At 36.3% G+C, this 19,881-nt stretch overlaps 1 protein-coding gene across 2 annotated transcripts in view; it reads left to right on the top strand.

Annotated features, from left to right (window-relative positions):
* Positions 1–19,881, top strand: part of LOC138694450 (protein spaetzle 5-like) — a 238,736-nt gene that overhangs the window by 144,659 nt on the left and 74,196 nt on the right. For both annotated transcript variants that reach the window (XM_069818170.1, XM_069818168.1), the window contains exon 2: positions 125–300. In XM_069818170.1, coding sequence (XP_069674271.1) covers positions 125–300 — 176 coding nt within the window. The remainder of the gene's footprint in view (positions 1–124; positions 301–19,881) is intronic.

The raw sequence follows: 19,881 nt of genomic DNA on the forward strand, positions 1-19,881 counted from the left end.
ATGTACATACGACTATCAACAGAGACGATATATCCGTTCATAATCACGGAGGTTTTCTGTGACACTCTGTATTTTGAGTATTTATTAAAAGTCATAAATTAATAGATGTTGCGGTGTGTTCCAGGTGTGTAGCTGTGTGTTGTGGTTGCTGTTGGCGCGCCCGCTTCTCACCGTGCCCCAGTGTGATCATTACGGTACATGCAGGACCAATTACCCCTTCCTCCCGGCGCCACCTGGTCGAGTGCCACCCTGTGCCAAGCCGGGTAGCACTTTCTGCGAGAAGCTTGATCATTATCCTACGTAAGTATCTGAAACATTGTTACATCTGTTTCATTACTTATATGAACATGTGTGTCAGTGTGTATGTGTGCGTACGTGTGCGTACGAATATCTACATGCCAGGTGAGTCACCTATGCTCAATGACGACCGCATAACCAAGGAACGAGAATTTAGTGATTAAAGAGCTCAGTAGATGATGACGATGATGATGATGATGATTATTATTATTATTATTATTATTATTATTATTATTACGTTGTACAGTTACGGAAGAAAAAACTGGCCGATGAACAGCAAAACTCGTAATGTTACTTATGCCGGTTTTGTTGTGATTATCACAGTACAGAGTACTGTTTACTCGAAGTTGCTGGACTAGGAGAGAAAGGCTTTCGTACTGTTTCTGTTCACATTCTATAAGGTTGAAACTCTCGTGTTTTTGTGGATGTACAGAAATTTGTTATTTAATTGTTTTTACCAGTACGAGGAATGTTATTGATTTCATTATCAACTCCTCTGTTCGTCTCTCTTTACTCTATAGACATACGGTACTTCATTTATTTATGGTTTATTTTTACTTTAATATCTTCCTGGCAACACATACGACGAAGAGTAAACAAAATTGAGATAGATACAATACATACGAACTTAATGGTAAGATGATATAGACGTGAACAGTTAGTTAAAGTAGAATAAATATAAATTGATTAAGGTAATCCAATACAAATTATATAAGTGAACATTCAGTTAAATTGAAATAAATAAATACCTATAAATTACTTTCGGTAAACAATTAGTAATGAGGGAAGAGAAACACAAATAGATTTGTTAGTTAGAAATAATTTTTGTGCAATTTAGGAAAACCTTTGATTATTATATAAGTGATTGTAGTGTTTACTAGAACCTATTTATTTATTCTATTATTAAAGCTACAGGGTGCTATTCATAGACATTTCGCTAGCCCGGGCTACTAGCGTGCTAAACAGGATTCATATCATATCATATCATATCATATCATATCATATCATATCATATCATATCATATCATATCATATCATATAATAAGTTATGTTTTATTTAACGACGCTCGCAACTGCAGAGGTTATATCAGCGTCGCCGGATGTGCCGGAATTTTGTCCCGCAGGAGTTCTTTTACATGCCAGTAAATCTACTGACATGAGCCTGTCACATTTAAGCACACTTAAATGCCATCGACCTGGCCCGGGATCGAACCCGCAACCTTGGGCATAGAAGGCCAGCGCTATACCAACTCGCCAACCAGGTCGACCTCATATATATCATATCATATCATATCATATCATATCATATCATATCATATCATATCATATCATATCGTATCATATCATGTCATATCATATCGCTGACACTGGTTTATGAATACAAAAAACGTTAGTTCGCTGATCATCCACCGAAAGCCCGCGCTAAGAATGTCTATGAATACGGCCCACAGTGTTTATTTTTGTTCTAAAAAAAGAAAAGAAAAATAAATTCCTGAAGTAAAATAATTAATACTGAATATTCTTTATATCACAAATTAAAATGTTCTTCTACGTAGTAGTTCTAGTTATATACAACAGTTTTCTTTTGGACTTAATAACCTGTCAATAAACCGTTGACATTGATCACTGCATCCATTCTTCTACTTACAGAATTAACAAGGCTTTGGATATATATATCTGACAATGCAACATCATCCCAAACAATCTGCAATGAGATTCCCAATTCATCTGCAATCCTAGGACACCGACTCTGTAGTTACACATTAACATTGCTTTGCACTTCCGTACACACATTTTCTATGGAATTTAAGTCAGGACTTCTTGGCACCCATGGAACCTCTCGACATCGTCCCTGTGAATGTTGAACCACCGCTGCACGGCGACGCATGTGTGTACCGAAGACAAGTCATGTTGGAATTTTATTTTATTTTCGGGCTTAAACACACGAACACTAGGTAGCATCACATTTTCCAGTTTATTGGTGTACTGATGCTCATTCATATGCCCATGAATCCTCCATAGTGCACCGCCACCATAACCAGAAATCCGTACCACACCGACACGGACAAACGATCGCTGCGTTGTCTCTGGACCACATATTCAGGGTCAAATCTCTTGGATTGTTTCGGTCGATATACGTGCACTGGCCTGCTATAGTTCATAAACACATCATCCAAAAAGATGACCTCTTTCCATGGATAGTTGTATGAATTCGACAAAATGTGACACGATCAATTCGATGGTCTTCAGTCAGAACTTCCTTCACCGCTGTTCTTCTCAGCACAACGTTGGCACTATTGAGCCTTTTACTGGCGTTCTGTTGGAAGCAGGAAATTCCCTGCCGGCCACAAATATTTTAGAAGTATAAAATGAAAGCGCCTCGAACGTTCTATTAACATAAGATCTTGTTGTGGTGTTGATGCCTTGGGTCTTCAACTACCAGCTTTACGAGTTATGTAACCTCGCTTTTGATAGTGCGCCCACCACCTGGACGCTGTTCTAGTCGCAACTCTATAGCGTTCTCCAGCTCGAGCCTTGCTAAATCGGCCTTCCTCGATCAGTGCAATTGCTTTGGCTTTGACGTCCATATCTATGGAACTGAAATATTAATGACGATTTTCGTAGTGGTTGTGGCTATTTATAGACAAATTCTGTTAGTAGGCCTGGAAAGGGTCACGTGCCTAGCACTCTAGAAAGAACACGAAATATACAGTAGTCATAAACCATAAACATAGTATGTCTGTAGAGTCAAGAGAGACGAATAGAGGGGATGAAAATAACATTAACAACATTCCTCATACCCGCAATGGCAAAACCAATGGCAAAACAACTTTCTGTCTGTTGACTAAAACACAACAAACGTTGCAAATATACACATAGGCTCAGTGCCGGATTCAGGCCTAGGTAACTTAGACACTTGCCTAGGGCGGCAATTTCCAGGGGGCGGCATTTTCTCTCTCTCTTTTTTTCTTCCTTTTCATTTTTATTTTACAATGAAATTTATTTTTAAAACACATGTTGGTAAATCTTTCCTGAAGTTTCTTCTTGAACACCTTGTGGAAGTGAGATATTGTTTTGTTATCACATTGTCGCGGCCGTGGCAAGAGTGAAAGGAAAGTGTGCAGCTGCATAGTTATATTGTAATGCCGGTATCACATTATTATACTCTGAAACTGCTTAAATTTAACTGCTTGTATGAACAAGAATGCAGTGTTGGAAATCAAATTGCATATTGTTGTTTATTAGCTCTTTATCGCTATGAATAGTAACCACAACTCTCAGTTACATTCACAATATAATAGTCTATATCAGCGTTTCTCAAACTATGGTCCTTGGACCACCTGTGTCCCCGAGGCCTGCCCTTGTGGTTCTTCAAAAAGGACAGAAGAAAAAATCAAATTCAAACGAATTGCGTATCACACTATCTGAAAATCTCAGAGACTGGAAATGACACATGACAGTCACCTTTCACTTTTACTCCCAGTACTGATATTTTATGAAATTTATTACCCTACCTGTCTACCGAATTCCCACTCTACTCTCAGCAAAACAAGAGGGATTTAAAGCACTATGAACATGGTGTTTCTCGCCATCTTTTCCCTGCACATCAGCTGACGACATGTGGCTAAGTACATTCGAATATCTTCCAGATATATTCTCAAAACTAAACGAACTAAATCTCTCTCTACAAGGTAATTCTTTGACTGTATGAGAAAAAAGTGTTCGGGAGGATACTTGGTTTGTGGGTCAGATCCGTAAAACAGAGGTTTTTTCACTATTGCCAACCCTAGAGTCTTCTTTGATTGAAAATGATTTCGTTATTGGAAAGAAAATTATGCAATGATATACGTTCGCATCTCGAAACTCTGAGGTCACAATTTGAAATTTATTTTCCATGTAAATATGACGAATTTTCATAGGTTCGCGATCCCTTGATATTGAAAATAACAAACTTTCGTTGAGTGAAAGAGAACAGTTAATTGAACTCTCGACTTAAAATGAAATTCCAAGCAGAAAGTATGGTTAATTTCTGGACCTCAACACAAGTGAAAAGAAAATATATTGAACTGTACAGTGGTGCTTTACAGATTATAATTCAGTTTGCTTTTACGTATCTGTGTGAGAAAGGGTTTTCATCATTAACTCTAATAAAAACAAAGTACCGAAATCGACTCTATATATGTAACGATCTCTGACTTAAGCTTACCAGCATATATCAAAATATAGAACAAATATAGAATCGGCAGGCTTATCCATCTCATTAATGAGAATACCAACATTTATTTATTTATTTATTTATTTATTTATTTATTTATTTATTTATTTATTTATTTATTTATTTATTTATTTATTTATTTATTTATTTATTTATTTATTCATTCATTCATTCATTTATTTATTTATTTATTTATTTATTTATTTATTTATTTATTTATTTATTTATTTTGTTTAGTTAATAAGTCAAAGATTGTCCAAACTCTAATACCTTGATTTATTAAAAATCTAAAATGAATTTTTTCTATTAACATTAACTTAATTAGTTAATACTAATATAAAGTTAAACGAAGTAAATTAATTTTAATTAATTAATTCAGTTTAAAATATACTGGTATTAAAATATGCTTTGCTTTCAAAGGGAACAAGAGTAAGGTGGTCCTCGGAACTATTCTGACTTAAAAAAGTGGTCCCCACTTCAAAAACGTTTAAGAAACACTGGCCTATATCATCAACAATACTATTTAATCACTTTTCAGTATGTTCACTATATAATTCGATTTGAAAGGTTTATTCTGTAAAGAGTTGGAGTTTATTTTTCAATTTATTTTGTACTCCTGTCGAAGTAAGAAATACTCGTAAAAATGATACACCAACAGAAACCATGCTTAAAAAAAACCACAGCCTGCCTTTCAAAAGTAAATTTTGTTTCAACAATGAATACGTTTGAGTATTATGTTTCTTTGCTTCGAGTCTGATATGCTTCGTCAGATCGACTTTGATAATACCATCATTGCTTTCTCTGTGAAGAAAGTCTTTATAATTCACAAGTAAGATGCATGTATTTTGATTTCAGTAATTTACTGTTTTCTGAAGTCGACCTGGTTGGCGAGTTGGTATAGCGCTGGCCTTCTATGCCCAAGGTTGCGGGTTCGATCCCGGGCCAGGTCGATGGCATTTAAGTGTGCTTAAATGCGACAGGCTCATGTCAGTAGATTTACTGGTATGTAAAAGAACCCCTGCGGGACAAAATTCCGGCACATCCGGCGACGCTGATATAACCTCTGCAGTTGCGAGCGTCGTTAAATAAATCATAACATTTAACATTTTGTTTTCTGAATTGTAACATTTCATTTAAAAATAACTTTAAGTGAACGTCACCTGTATAATAGCTGTCCATAAACTGTTTGTGGGATTTAGGGACGGCAAAATCTAGCACTGCCTAGGAGCGGCACTATACCTAACTCCGGCTCTGCATAACCTACAGTATACTGTAGAATGTAAATAAAACCATTCCGAAAGCCAGTCTCTCTAAGGGACGAAGTGAAAAGCGTTAATGTATCCCATGAAGTTATTTCTATTTCACTTCACTACATTATACACCAACAGAAATTATGTGCAAAACAAATCAAAATGGTGTTATAGAAGTAGTCCAGTTGGAAAAACCACCAACACAATTATATCGAAAAGTCTCGCTCATTGTCAATTTAAGTCTTTCTTGATGAATGCAATAGCGAGTAAGGCGATCTGTCATATTGTAGTAAAGTACGGTGACTTAGTCGTGGCAAATTATTGAATAGGTTCTTTGAACTGAGGGAGGAAACATCATCGTTCACGGAGGAAGAAGAAAAGTCTGTATCATAAGCGAAGAATGAAAAAATGGATTTGTGAACTTGCCTTCTCAATGGAATTATCTGAATGCTTTAAATTATTTTCTACATGGTAACAACAAGATTATTACACATTTATATGAGAGAGTGAAGGCGTTTAATATAAACCACTTTTAATTATGGAACGTTAGCTTAACTAAAAGGATAAGTTACAGCACATTTTTCAGTATTAACGACGATATAGGCATACTAGTTTCTTAAGACTTTGGGTTTCGAAGAATATATTCACACATCATGACGATCTGCACCAGAAATTTGATTCGAGATTTAAAGACTAGGAAAATTTTCAATTTGATTTTCAATTAGTATTTGTAATTAGAACTTATTGATTTACTTTACGATAGTGAATTGAAGGATAAAAATCAAAACAAAAGAAGTTATCTGACTTTTATATGAACTTTCCATGTCTTAGATTTCCCCGATAATACAGACATCCTTTTTCGGATTCACGTAGGCCATCTGTGCGAACAGTAATTTTTTTCCTATGATGAAGATAAACAAGCCATGTCATGGAAGCCAATTATCGGATCACAACTTAAAATGTGCTGTCACATTATGCACTATACAAACAATAGTTCCAATCGTTGAGAAATTGCTGAGGAAAAAGAAAATTAAACAGATCCCGAAAAATCAGTGCTAATGCCAGTGTTGAGTGGACTGAATGGAGTTAAATTTCTGCATTATTATTCCTAGGATTTTTATGTGTTTTGTTCAACATTTTCCTTAACAGAAGCAGTTTACACATTTACAGTAATTGTCATGCATTATCCGAATAATTAACATGAAATATGTATTATATTTCTAAAAGTAATTATAAAATCTATTAACTTCTAACTTTGTTGAAAATAGGCTACAATGTTTTTTTTTTTTTTTTTTTTTTTTTTTTTTTTTTTTTTTTTTTTTTTTTCAAATTGCTTAAGATAGTTCATTTAGTTATTTCTATTCAGCCCGTATCTTTTTTCCATCAGAAAACAATCATAAACCTATGTACTGCCCGTGTCTCACGTCCTGAACCGAGAGTTCCCTAGTGCTTATAACCACGCCTCTTAGGTCTGCTCGGAACGTCACGGGAAGTGCAACGTGGCGGCACGGCAGCATATTACATGTTCTGAAAACATTATCCTACGCCATCGCAGGGATCTTTACTGTTTATAATACTGGATACTCTAATCGTGGTTACCACTATCGCTATTATCTCTGATGGCGATTTCATAAAATGTAAGTACACACTAGGCCACTCTTCGTTCAGTTTGGACAACTGCTGAATTACCATAGAGCAGCATTTCTCAAAGTATGTTCTGGGGTTCCGTGAGCCTTGTATGATTTTACTTGGTTATTTAACGACATTGTATCAACTACTAAGTTATTTTGCATCGATGGGATTGATGATAGCGAAATGGTATTTGGTGAGATGAAGTCGGGGATTCGCCAAAGATTACCTGACATTCGCCTTACGGTTGGGGAAAACCTCGGGGAAAAAAACAACCAGGTAATCAGCCCAAGCGGGAATCGGACCCGCGCCCGAGTGCAACTCTGGATCGATAGGCAAACGCCTTAGCCGACTGGACTGCTCCGGTGGCTATTTTATACTTAGTGGATATTATAAAAATATATAAATGTTACGGAAATATGAATCAATAATAACGTGAAACCACCGATAATAATAATAATAATAATAATAATAATAATAATAATAATAATAATAATAATAATGATAATCCAAGAATATGCGTAATAATAGTATGTTTAATGAACATCTAAAACGGAAAATATCCATAATATTTATCACTTTCATCACTGGATTCTCTGCGCATCTGTTCACTAAAACAAAATACCGAAAAGACAAAATGCAGAAGTACAATAGAAATGAGACTACAACTTTCCGCCATAAAACCAGATTGCAGGCTTAAAAAGCAAATACATTCGTCCCACTGAACAGAAATATTGAGATACTAGCTTTCACTTGTCTGTTAATTTAAACACTAATAAAATATTACAGGGATTCCGCAGTTACACTTTAGATTAAAAGGGGTTTCGCGGTGGAAAAAGTTTGAGAAACACTGCCATTGAGGAAAGAGTTTACGGATGTGTACACATGATAACCGTAATCGCGATTAGGTCTATAATGTCTTGTAGAGACTGTAGTCTACAACTGGTATTAGTGTTTAATTACAGGAATTGATGGGGACATAATCTGTTTCGTGAGGGGACAGCCTATACATTCGCTTGTCAATGGCTGATCTTGCTCCATAGCTGACGAAAGGAATCCTGAAAAGGCCGATGTGTTGAACGTAAGGTAGTAGGCACATGCGGTACGCAGCTCCTCCTACCCTGTCCCTCTGCGTCTCGCCCCGCAAAGAAACAGCTCAGGAAGTGAGGCACGGGCAGTAGTAAATTCATATTTTGGTCCCGCCGCTGAACATCTTACCTGCCCTGCTACGACTTTCCGCGGGCGAGCGGGCAAGGCTTGATGACGACACAGTGCTCTGAGTTGGGGACCCTATAGTAAATCCATATACCTTGTTGGGGACCAATGCTCTATACTGTGATAATCACAACAAAACCGGCATAAGTAACATTACGAGTTTTGCTGCACATCGGCCAGTTTTTTCTTCCGTGACTGTACGTAAATTACTCACTATGTGTGTAATAGTGTCGTGCAATGTTCGAACATGAGAGGCGATATCAAGATACTACAAAATTCGCCCTACTCCATAGACATTCCAACAGTACCTGGATGTGAAGCATGTAAACTAGAATAACCGAGTTCATTTAAAACCGGTAAGAAGCCTTATGTTCGGATGTTTGCCGAGTCTCTTTAGAACTGAAACTCTCTTTGCGTTTGTTCAGTATTTCCCATTCTCTACAAATGTTCGGTGCCATTCTCTTTAGTTCCTCCTCTTCCTGCGCCTTTTTACTTTACCTGCATAAGGATATCAGGCACATATCTTGTGTAGTAATTAGTACAGATAATTTTTCTTGTTATTAATATGACTAAACTTTCACATAAATTTACGTATAAATAAATCAAATAAAATATATTCAAAAAGTATACATTCAAAGTACCGACTAGTATGTGCAATGTTCAGATATGAGAGAGGAAACCAAGACATTACAAACTTCGTCTTATTCCATATGAAAAAAACTAATCGCAAGATATGTGCTAAAATCTTTAAAGGTACCATTTGGGTGCACGCGACAGAGACAAGCGACCGAGACAGGCGACCGAGACAGGCAACAGAGCCAGGAGACGGAGGCATCTCTTACTTTTCGTTAATACAAATTGATATTGTGACCGAGACAAGCGACAAGCGAAACTGACACACAACTCTCAGTATTCTAGAAATGTTTGTTGAGAAATATTTGTGAAATATGACTACAAAAGTGCTTCTAAAAATTGCTCGAAGAGGAAGAAAAAGATGATGATGATGGTGATGATGATGATTTGTTGTGTTATATGTTGCGAAAGAAGCAAAGAATATGAGTTCTATATTCAAAACAAGACGTGAAGAAGGATTTTTTTGTTTATTAATAATGAATCATTTATTAGTAGAAGAAGATAAGTTCAGGAGTTATTTTAGTTTGAATCAAAAACAGTTTGGTTATGTGTTGAGTTTAATAGAAAAAGACATACAAACAAAAGGCGATACATCAGCGCAAGAAAAACTGTCACTCACTTTAAGACAAGTTTTATATCGTATTATTAGTAATTATGTCACAAAAATCATCATAATAATTTTCTTCATTTTGTGTAGCATTCTGTGCCTGCACCCTTAAGTTAGTTTGGAGGTTGAGGCAGTATTTGAAGGAGAATATGCTGACATAGAAGTACTTGGGTTGGATATTCCACTTGATAGTGATCTCTCTTCTAGCATATCCATCTCAATTCATATTTTGTTAAAAGTTGAATATTTCGTTCTCAGCCTGTATTTTCAATCGTGAATGTAGCTTCCTTAAAACGGATTTCATACGATTCCCAAATGAAGTAACACGGTCTTCAATTTCCATACTTGTGTTGGTGCTTAACTTTTGCATTAATATTTGCCGACTTTCTTCCCGTTTCTTGAAGTAATCAAGAATATTATCCTGATTGTTTTTGCGTCCTTTTTTTCGTGGCGGCAGTGGTTTAGGCGATTGCGACGCTTCATTTGGACACTCATCGCTGTTCTCAGGCTGATGGTTTGCCGAAGTTGAAGCAACTGCTGGATCTGAATCAACATTGGCGGCAGTACTTCTTTCTGTTGAAACCACATCTAAGAATAGTCTTCTTCGCCAGTGAATTTAATTTCTGACATTTTAGACAGGTATTTCACTCCACAAAATACGCGCTGCACAAGACCGTCGCGAGACACTACTGGTCCGAAAGCGGTCTCATGCTCTTTGTCTCGGTCGTCCGTCTCGGTCGCTTGTCTCTGTCTCGCGCTCTCAAATGTACTTCATATAATTCTATAGAAAGCAGATATAAAGCGACTAGTCTCTTGTCTGTGCCGCCTGTCTCGGTAGCTTGTCTCTGTCGCTTGCGGTACCTTTAGCGGTTTAAAATACTGTCCAAGGCATTACAAATTTGTCTTATTTTATATGAAAAACTAACGCAAGATCTATGATAAAATATGAAGGGGTGAGAATGGAGGACAGCGAATATATTTATAACAAAGTGGAACAAATACAACAGGCCTTCTTCTGCAGAGCGAACATTGACAAATGTCGAACTTCGTCATACTCGACTAACTTGAATAGAACATAGTGCCTGCAATACTTTCATCATCCGTAAAGTCACACAAATATTGTTACCGAGTAACTGTGATTTGAATATTATGTGAAGAATGTAATTATAGCTATTTTCTTTCTGTAATTGGTATAATAACAAGTGGCATGTATTTTAAAAACATAATGTGGTGTACCTATGTGTACGTATATTTCTGTCGAAGTTTAATAATATTTTTGTAATAAAAATTACCTGTCCTTACATCTAAATAAAACTTGACAAGATTTGTTCTAAAATCCGTACTCATCTAAAAGCATGAAGGATTGGGAGAGGAGTGTAAGAGAGGCCAGCGAACTTCATGGGCACAGATCATACAAGGGACAAACCGAGCGAGCGAGACAGATCCGCTTCTTCAAAGCAGACTTCGGTTCTTGTCACGCTCGACAAACTTGAACCGAACATATAGCATGAAGTCCACACCTGTGGAGTAACAGTCAGCGCGTCTGGCTGCGAAACCAGGTGGCCCGCGTTCGATTCCCGGTCGGGGCAAGTTACCTGGTTGAAGTTTTTTCCGGGGTTTTCCCTCAACCCAATATGAGTAAATGCTGGGTAACTTTCGGTGTTGGACCCCGGACTCATTTTACCGGCATTATCACCTTCATCTCATTCAGACGCTAAATAACCTTAGATGTTGATAAAGCGTCGTAAAATAACCTACTAAAATAAAAAAATACAGCATGAAATGCACGACACCAGTGTGTAATGTGCCAGAAATAACGGCAACGTCAAATTAGCTAATTGCTTTTTTTCCTGCGACAAATTCAATCGGATTACAACACTTCAAAATACACGGTTACTACGTAAGTAAATAAAATATTCATATTTACGTTATCTTGTTACTTGATAATATCGTAGTGTACAATACATATAACTTACTGTTTACGAATAGGAGTTGCATAGAGCAATAAATTAGAATATTTCGAGGATACTAGTATTTCTTAGTCGAGGAGAAGCATAGGCCTACTAGACAAGCAATAATGTGATAAGTAGAGCTAGGATTCGTATGTAGTAATAGCTAATATTTTTAGTCGGTATAATTTACAAACACTCCCCCACTCCTCATACTTGCCATTCTTGTCATTCAGTACTTCCATTAGTTAGCGCTAAGGATATTTAATCCTCTTAACCACCACTTACAAAACACTTCGGGTTTAAAAGCTGCATTGTCTAGTCCTTGTGACTTTTCTTGCAATTCCAGTCTTGTCAACCAGGCTTAAAACCTTCTTAACCGGCATCACATCGACTCAACTATACTCGGCGTCATTCTTAACTCATACTACATATAAATCCTAGCTCTAGTGATAAGTTCTAACACGTCATAAGAGCGACTATTTGTAACAGGCGTATGACGCTTTTCTTATTCCTTCCTGCCGGATACCGGATTTAACAAGTGAATATTACTGTAATATACATGTAGGTGCAGCTCTAATCGGAAGTTAAGCCTTTAGTAACAGCTTAGTTCTTTAACATGTTGCGAATTAGGCCTACATTACTGTTATAGTTTTTTTCTTGTATTATTATTAAAATATATACTTAAATGAAATAATTTAATATGTACCTACTCAAATAGAAAATAACTTTAATTTTTTGGCCATTCTCCATAATTTAAAAAGTTAATATATCTCATTTTATTAATACGTTGCATGGTTTAAGTGGCTGCATGTAATTATGTTCTTACAAATTTATATATAACAGGCATTAATATATATATATATATTTTTTTTCAATATACGATTTTTCAATGAATATTATTAATTCATAGTTTTCAACGTGAAATAAGCATATCGTATTTTTAGTTTTCCTTTTAGAGTTTTAAATGTTTTAAAATTTTGATTTTATAACGTGAAATATTCATCATTATTGTTCACGATTTCTAGAATATTCAATTGAAATGGGAGTGTAGAAATATTTCGCAATCTTATCCATTTAGTTTGAAAGAAGCCTGTCTTATTGCTTCTGTTCTCTCAACATTTAATTAAAATTAGGTTGTCCAATATTTTGTTTAACTTGAAACAAGCAGTATTCATTCTCCGTTATCTAACACAGTTTAAACACCAAAATTGGACGGTATATATCATCTGTACTTTTTCTTACGAATTTAAATGCAATGCACATGACATGATGGCATTGACCTTCAACAATCCAGGTGGTGGGGTTTGTTCAGAACAACACAACATAATGTGTACTCCCAGCTGATTGTAGGGTGCAGCGTTGCAAGTTCTCGTAATTCATGCATTTTAAAATGCACGTTTTTCTGGAAAACTATTCAAAATATAGCAAAATAGTATTTCATTTTTCTGTTGCTCTTTACTCAAGGAATCACCCACCAGAATTATTGTCATTACTTACGGCTCACTGTACTATAATTATATTTTAGGCTTCTTTTCTTCCAAAACAACGCTATTCCTTGTCTAAAAGTTTGTGTTATTGTGCATGTCACTTGAAAACTCGCTCAGTCCGCAGACAGGTGGATAAAAAAAATTGGCCCTCTCCATTCATAAAAATGGACTGAACGCGTTTTGAGATCACATTCTTCAATTGCCTAGAATGCTAGACAATCTTCTTAGCATGTCCCATGTTCATTTTTACTTTGTTCTAAGATTTTGGAAGTTGCTATTCATCCATTGATCTCTGTAATTGTCTATTCCATAACTAAAGTTAAATATTTAATTTGGCTTCGTATATCATTAAATTTCTTAGTCTGTGGTATTTTGTAATTCCTAGCACAGAAATTAAGAATTTCGTTTCGACTGCATATAATATATTATTCTTTTATCATGTCCATATTTCACTTAAATTCTTCCACTAAGTAGGCCTTTACAAAATATTATCACAGTTTTATAAAACTTCAAATTATTGTTTCTTTCTCTGCATATGTTAAAGTTCTCCTTACAGTAGCACATATTTTTATCATTAATATTAGTGTCTTCCTGCTTAAAAAGAGGGCAACCTAAGAACGCAGAGAGATTATTTTATTTAATTTATAATTACAGATTTAAACGTATTTACAGTTTTACATATGCTTCAACTCCCACTACAGCCCTAGTTCAATTGTTTTATTTTTCATTTTAAGCTATGGTATCACGAGATGTCGTATCGTATATTGCATGGCATCCATAGTATTTGGTCGCATCAATATGTGACATGTGATGAATGGTTATCGCAATCGAGATCAATGTGTATTCAGTTGTGAGTCGACCACTGGGCCATGCATCCACAGTAAGAGTTTGTGGGATATGATTAACGCACAGAGAGGAATGTTACTTGTAATTCGAAATTAAGTTGTGAGTCGACCGCCATGTAAAATGAATGTGACCCAGTGGGTATTTAGGGTAGGTATGTGATCTATAATGCTGTTACAACTACCGTAAAACACACGAGTAGCATGTATAGTTTAAAATGTTAACATTTGGGTTTGTAAAAAAAAGTTATATTAAAAAAATAAACAACTCTTGATTTGTACATACCTCTGTACCTTAGTTGCAAGTTTCTTCAATTGAATAAATATTATGAAACTAACTTTCTTTCTTATTCGTGCATATTCTCAACATCATTGCACTCTCACTTTTTTTTTTTTTCATTTTCTACTTCTTGTAGACCTATCACTTTCACTTTTTTTTTTAGAATAAACACCTTCCTTTTGTAACCATTGTCTATACAAGTCTGCTGTAATGATGTAACTGAATTTTGCAAGTACTATGTATGTACAGCTGTCAAAAGAAAAGGTGACCGCTCTCTAGAAGCTAAATTCCCTTCGGGTATCTTCGCTACAATTCGGAGACAGGCGATGTTACATGTTGTTGGACCATGTGGCCTGATATCTATCTAGCTATAATTGAAGTGTTCTACATGTCATTAGTGTAGAGTAGTGGTAGTGTTCCGGGCTGGTATTCATGATGTGTGTTCGAAACTCAACCTAGTGTTTCTTATGTTTTTTTAAGAGAGAGAGAAAAAGTATAATTGTCCCTGTCTCTTTTATTATTGTTTTAATAAATAACATCAGTTTAATAAATGTACTATGCCATGACTATCCTTATTTATTATGACATCATGACTGCAAATGGAAAGAAAGAAAGATTTTATTCTCAACAAAAATATTTTTCATGGCATAAACAAAACAAACTTGCTGGCATCTGCTTTAGAAAATTCAGACAATTAAAAGTTTAAAAAAGCTACGATTCAATATTTAGTCCATCTTCCTCACATCTTGCAGTCGAGTGGGCATGGAATCGACTAGTCTTTTCAAATAGCGACTGTTCTGTCACGGGATTCCAGGCATCCGTACGAGCTTCCACAAATCATCAGGACGACTTGAAGGGGGATTGGGCCAATTTTTCTGCATATGCTTCTTTATTTGTGCCCCCGTAGCTCAGTCGAAAGACCGTCAGAATTTAGATGCCAACGTCTCAGGTTCAAATCCTCGTCACTCCTTTTCATTTTATTGTGTTACAGGATAGTATAATGTAATAATACAAGAAGAAAAACTAACACTATTATCTGTGCATTTCGAACTGACGGCTGAAGGTCAAGTAATGGACTGCATTTTCCACGTGAGCTTACGCCAATCCTGGACTATTCCTCTCAATTAAAGTCACCTGGGACAGCCGGAATTACCTTACTTCAGTTCACAGTTTTCAGTTCAGTGACTCGTGCGTGGTTTGTACTTTTGTACGTTTATACGTGATCTTGAGCCGCCAGTTCGAAATGCACAGACAATAGTATTATGCAGCTGTATTGTTCCAAACCTAACATTAAATTTTTATTATTTGTATCGCTAAAGAACGTTAACAGAATATAAATGACAACTTGAATATCATTTATATCGCTAAAGAACGATAACAATATAAATGATAACTTGAATATTATTTATATCGCTAACGAACGATAACAAAATAAAATGATAACTTGAACAAGGCTCGAACTCACAACCTTCGAATCACTAACCTAGTACTCTACCTATGCTCTACGAGGCACACATATCGAATGGCTCTGAAACAGTTTGAAGTGCGATTCTACAAGTGCATGCATCGTGTAACATCACCGTGACCCGAAAGTGGACTTATAATATATTCGCTGTTCATGAGTGCGGTCACTTTTTTTTTTTTTTTTTTTTTTTGACAGCTGCACAGCATGCTAGTGCGGACTATAAAGATTGCGGATGGGAATAGAGAATTTAGCTGGATACTTTGTAGTACTCGTACAAGTGTATGTTATAATCTTAAAATGGTCTCGTTCTTAAAAAAATTTGTATTTCAAAATAAGAATCACAATGTCGTTTATACGAGGAAGATGCATTTATAAATGTCACATTATACAAGGCAAGTGGTACGATCCTAATGAGGAATAAATTGGTACCACAGAATATGTTTCGCTATAAATGAGATATCGCGTAAACCTATGTCGTTATAACAAAGTTTAACTGTATATACATTTTATATACAGGCCTACACATGTTTTTGTGAATGGTAACTAAAGGAAATTAAGTAATATCATGAATTAATTTGTTACATATTCCAGAACGAATTTGTTGCGAAATGAGTAAAACGTATAATAAGAAAGTATGCGTCATCTTCAAAACACAGTTTATTGCCATGCATATTCTTTTCTGGCGTACTGATCAGAACAAAAATGTCTCTATAAAATTAATTTTCTCCAATATTGCCTACAGTAATAATATAATTTTTGATAATGTGCGGTATTTTAGATGGATCGCATATTATTTTAAAATTCCTTTGTAATAATACACTGTGTCCCGTAGAATCACTAGCACAAAGAAATATAAATATCTCGTCACTCAGTGAATTTATAAATATGTTTCTCATCTTGTCTTATGTAGAAACTCTCCAAGTTTGGTAACAATGAAAATTATGACTCTAGTGCGCATTCTCGGGGCATGTCAACACTGGAGTTAAAATGGCGGAATTCACGGTACAACAGAAAGTGAAATGTTGTTATTGGTTAGTCGAATTGAAGTTCCCAATTGCAGTGCAAAGACGATTTAGGCAGGAATATGATGCAAATGCTCCAGAGCGTCACACCATTTTAAATGGTATAATCAGCTGTTGGAAACAGGCTCTGTGTTAATGAAGGGAAGCGGCAAAAAAGCAGTGTCCGCTGCTAAAGTTGAAGACGTTAGGAAATATTTCAGCGCAGCCCAAGGAAATCAATTAGACGGGCCAATTCAGACCTGGGTATTCTGAAGTCGACTGATCAGAACATTGTCCATAAAAGATTGCGACTTAGAGCATACAAAATCCAATTTGTGCAAAACCTGCAGCGAAATGATAAACCCAGACGAACCGAGTACGCTAATGCAGTGTTATCCCGCATTGATGATAATGGATTCCTCAACCACGTCACATTCTCGGACAAAGCAACCTTTCACACGTGTGGTAAAGTCCACCGCCATAACTGTAGAGTATGGGGAGAAGAAAACCCACGTGTCGTAATGGAATATGAACGTGATAGCCCCAAAGTTAACGTGAGGTGTGCTTTGACTTGTGATCCTGTGATCGGACCTTTCTTCTTTGTTGAAAGCACAGTGACAGGGACAACATACCTAGATATGCTGGAGAATTATGCAGTCCCGCAAATACAGGATGAGTTCTTCTTCCGGCAAGATGGAGCCCCTCCACATTACGCCAATCAAATTCGAGACTACCTCAACACACGATTTCCAAATAAGTGGATCGGAAGATCAGGTTCCATTGAATGGCCTCCAAGGTCACCACATTTGACTCCCTTAGATTTCTTTCTTTGGGAATATGTAAAAAGCATTGTTTATCGAACTCCAGTACAGGACCTGGCTGACTTCCGAAGGCGGATAGTAGACGCTTGTGCTTCCGTCACACCTGTAATGCTGCGGAACACGTGGAGGGAGATAGAATACCGTCTTGATATTGTTCGGGCTACCAGAGGAGCACATGTGGAGATCTATTGAAATTTGGTAAGTTTTTCTAACATAAAATCTAAGTCCGGTTATTCTGTCACTATTAGTTTAGGAGATATTCAGATTTCTTTGTGTAGTGATTCTACGGAACACACTGTATGATAATTATAATACCTTTCAAAATAATGATATTTGAGTATTACGAAGTTTCCAATTCTGGCTATATGATAGCTCACTCTCTCGCTGAACTACAACACCGGCTGAAGGTTGACCAGTAACCCAGAGCTTTGAGGACATGTATGATTAAGTAAATAACTGAGAAATGTTTTCCTTTGGCCAAATTATTTAATTACTAACAGGCAAAACTCGTATCGTGGGAGCGGAGCTTTCTCTGAATGTGACCTCTGTGCTCCTTCAGTTCTCACATAACCAGTACAGCTTCACCACATTTATCTTCAGCTTCATGCCTAATTATAATATTTTAAATTATTGATCTAACTGGCTGTGGAAGTAGGATCTTATTGCCTGTTCAAATTAGCTTTAAATTATGTCAAATAACTATAATCACGGAATTGTTTTAAGTAAGTAAGTTTATAGTCAATGGATGCAACTTATTACCATCATATTCTCGGAGAAATGCGATATTTACCCATTATTATGCCTTAAACCATTAATGAAATCAATGTCATGGTCAAAATATAAAAATACTTGTGCATCTACGTTTGTACATGTACTCATGATTCTGTTCTCCCTTCCTTCTCCTTCAGTTTCATAAGAAATAAAGTTATGCATTTCTTTAGGCTGTCGTTACCCGAACTGTGTGACAAGAACTATCAATTACAGTAGGGCTACTCTATAAGATTCAAGGTTCGAATTTTATTCTGACTCATGAATGCCGTTATTCACATTAAGTCCCAGATTCGGTTACTTGGGCCACATTACATTCACTTACTGTAACATAACGTAACATGACGTAACCGAAATGTAAACAGCATAACTTAAGAGTCTGCCAATGTCAAACTTTTTCTTCCCGTCACGTTAAGTTTCATGATCTGGTGTTCAACCCAGACCAATCAGTGTACATACGATGCTCTTTTTTAAATATACTTTCTTCTTTTGTTGACACTTCGTGGGAGTAAAAGAAGAGTTACAAATTCATAGACCTTGAGTTCGATGCTAGCTGACTACACTGATACAAATCAAGGCTTATAACTACCAAAAGGAACATTTCCGGACGTAGGTTCCTATAAAAAATTGTTCATATTGATCGCCTGTACTACCTCTAAAATTGTAACAGCCACTGAAACATCCTGCATAAAGTGATATAATAGTTAACACGTCCTCCTTGTCTTTGTAGCTCTGTATTTTGATTCCTGAGGTCAGCTTTCCTGACTTGAGTTTTTCGTAGTTTACCAAGTCTCTTCAGGCGACCCGCCTCCTTCCCAGTCCTAGAATCCTGCATAATTTCATTTCGTATTTAATTTTCTCACTTCTCGCGACAGACCAGCCATCTGTCAAAGAAGTATAATTGCTGGTATAATGTGCCCCCTCTATCGAGAAGAAAGAGCATTAGACGCAACAGCTAAAAAGAGGAAACGTCTAACAAGAACAAGGGCAATAAATGTTAGGAATTCTTCAGTTAGTTTTGTTTTCCCAAATCACAGTCTTCTGTCTTGTGCGTCTTCAATTCTCAAGCCACTCTCATTCATACCCTTCATCATTTTGTCTTTCCACGTTCTCTTAGGCTTACTTCTCCTCCTCCTTCCTTTAAATTGCCATTGGTGAATTTATTTAAGCCACTTCTTTCCTTGTATTCTCATCAGATGGCCAAATCACTTCAAACTCTTATTCTCTCCTGTTCAATACAATCTCTTCAGCAATATTTGATGCCTATTTACTGATTCCTTGTTGTGTGCCCCAGTCTGGAAACTCTTTCTCTGTGTCTCAATCTATTTTCACAACCACAGTCAATATTATTTTTCTGTAACATCCAACCGTTACCAAAATTTTGCTTCCATAGCTCAATATTGACTCAACTAGCAATA

This window comes from Periplaneta americana, chromosome 2, assembly GCF_040183065.1.
Source record: "Periplaneta americana isolate PAMFEO1 chromosome 2, P.americana_PAMFEO1_priV1, whole genome shotgun sequence".
In the NCBI taxonomy this organism is placed as follows: Eukaryota; Metazoa; Arthropoda; class Insecta; order Blattodea; family Blattidae; genus Periplaneta; species Periplaneta americana.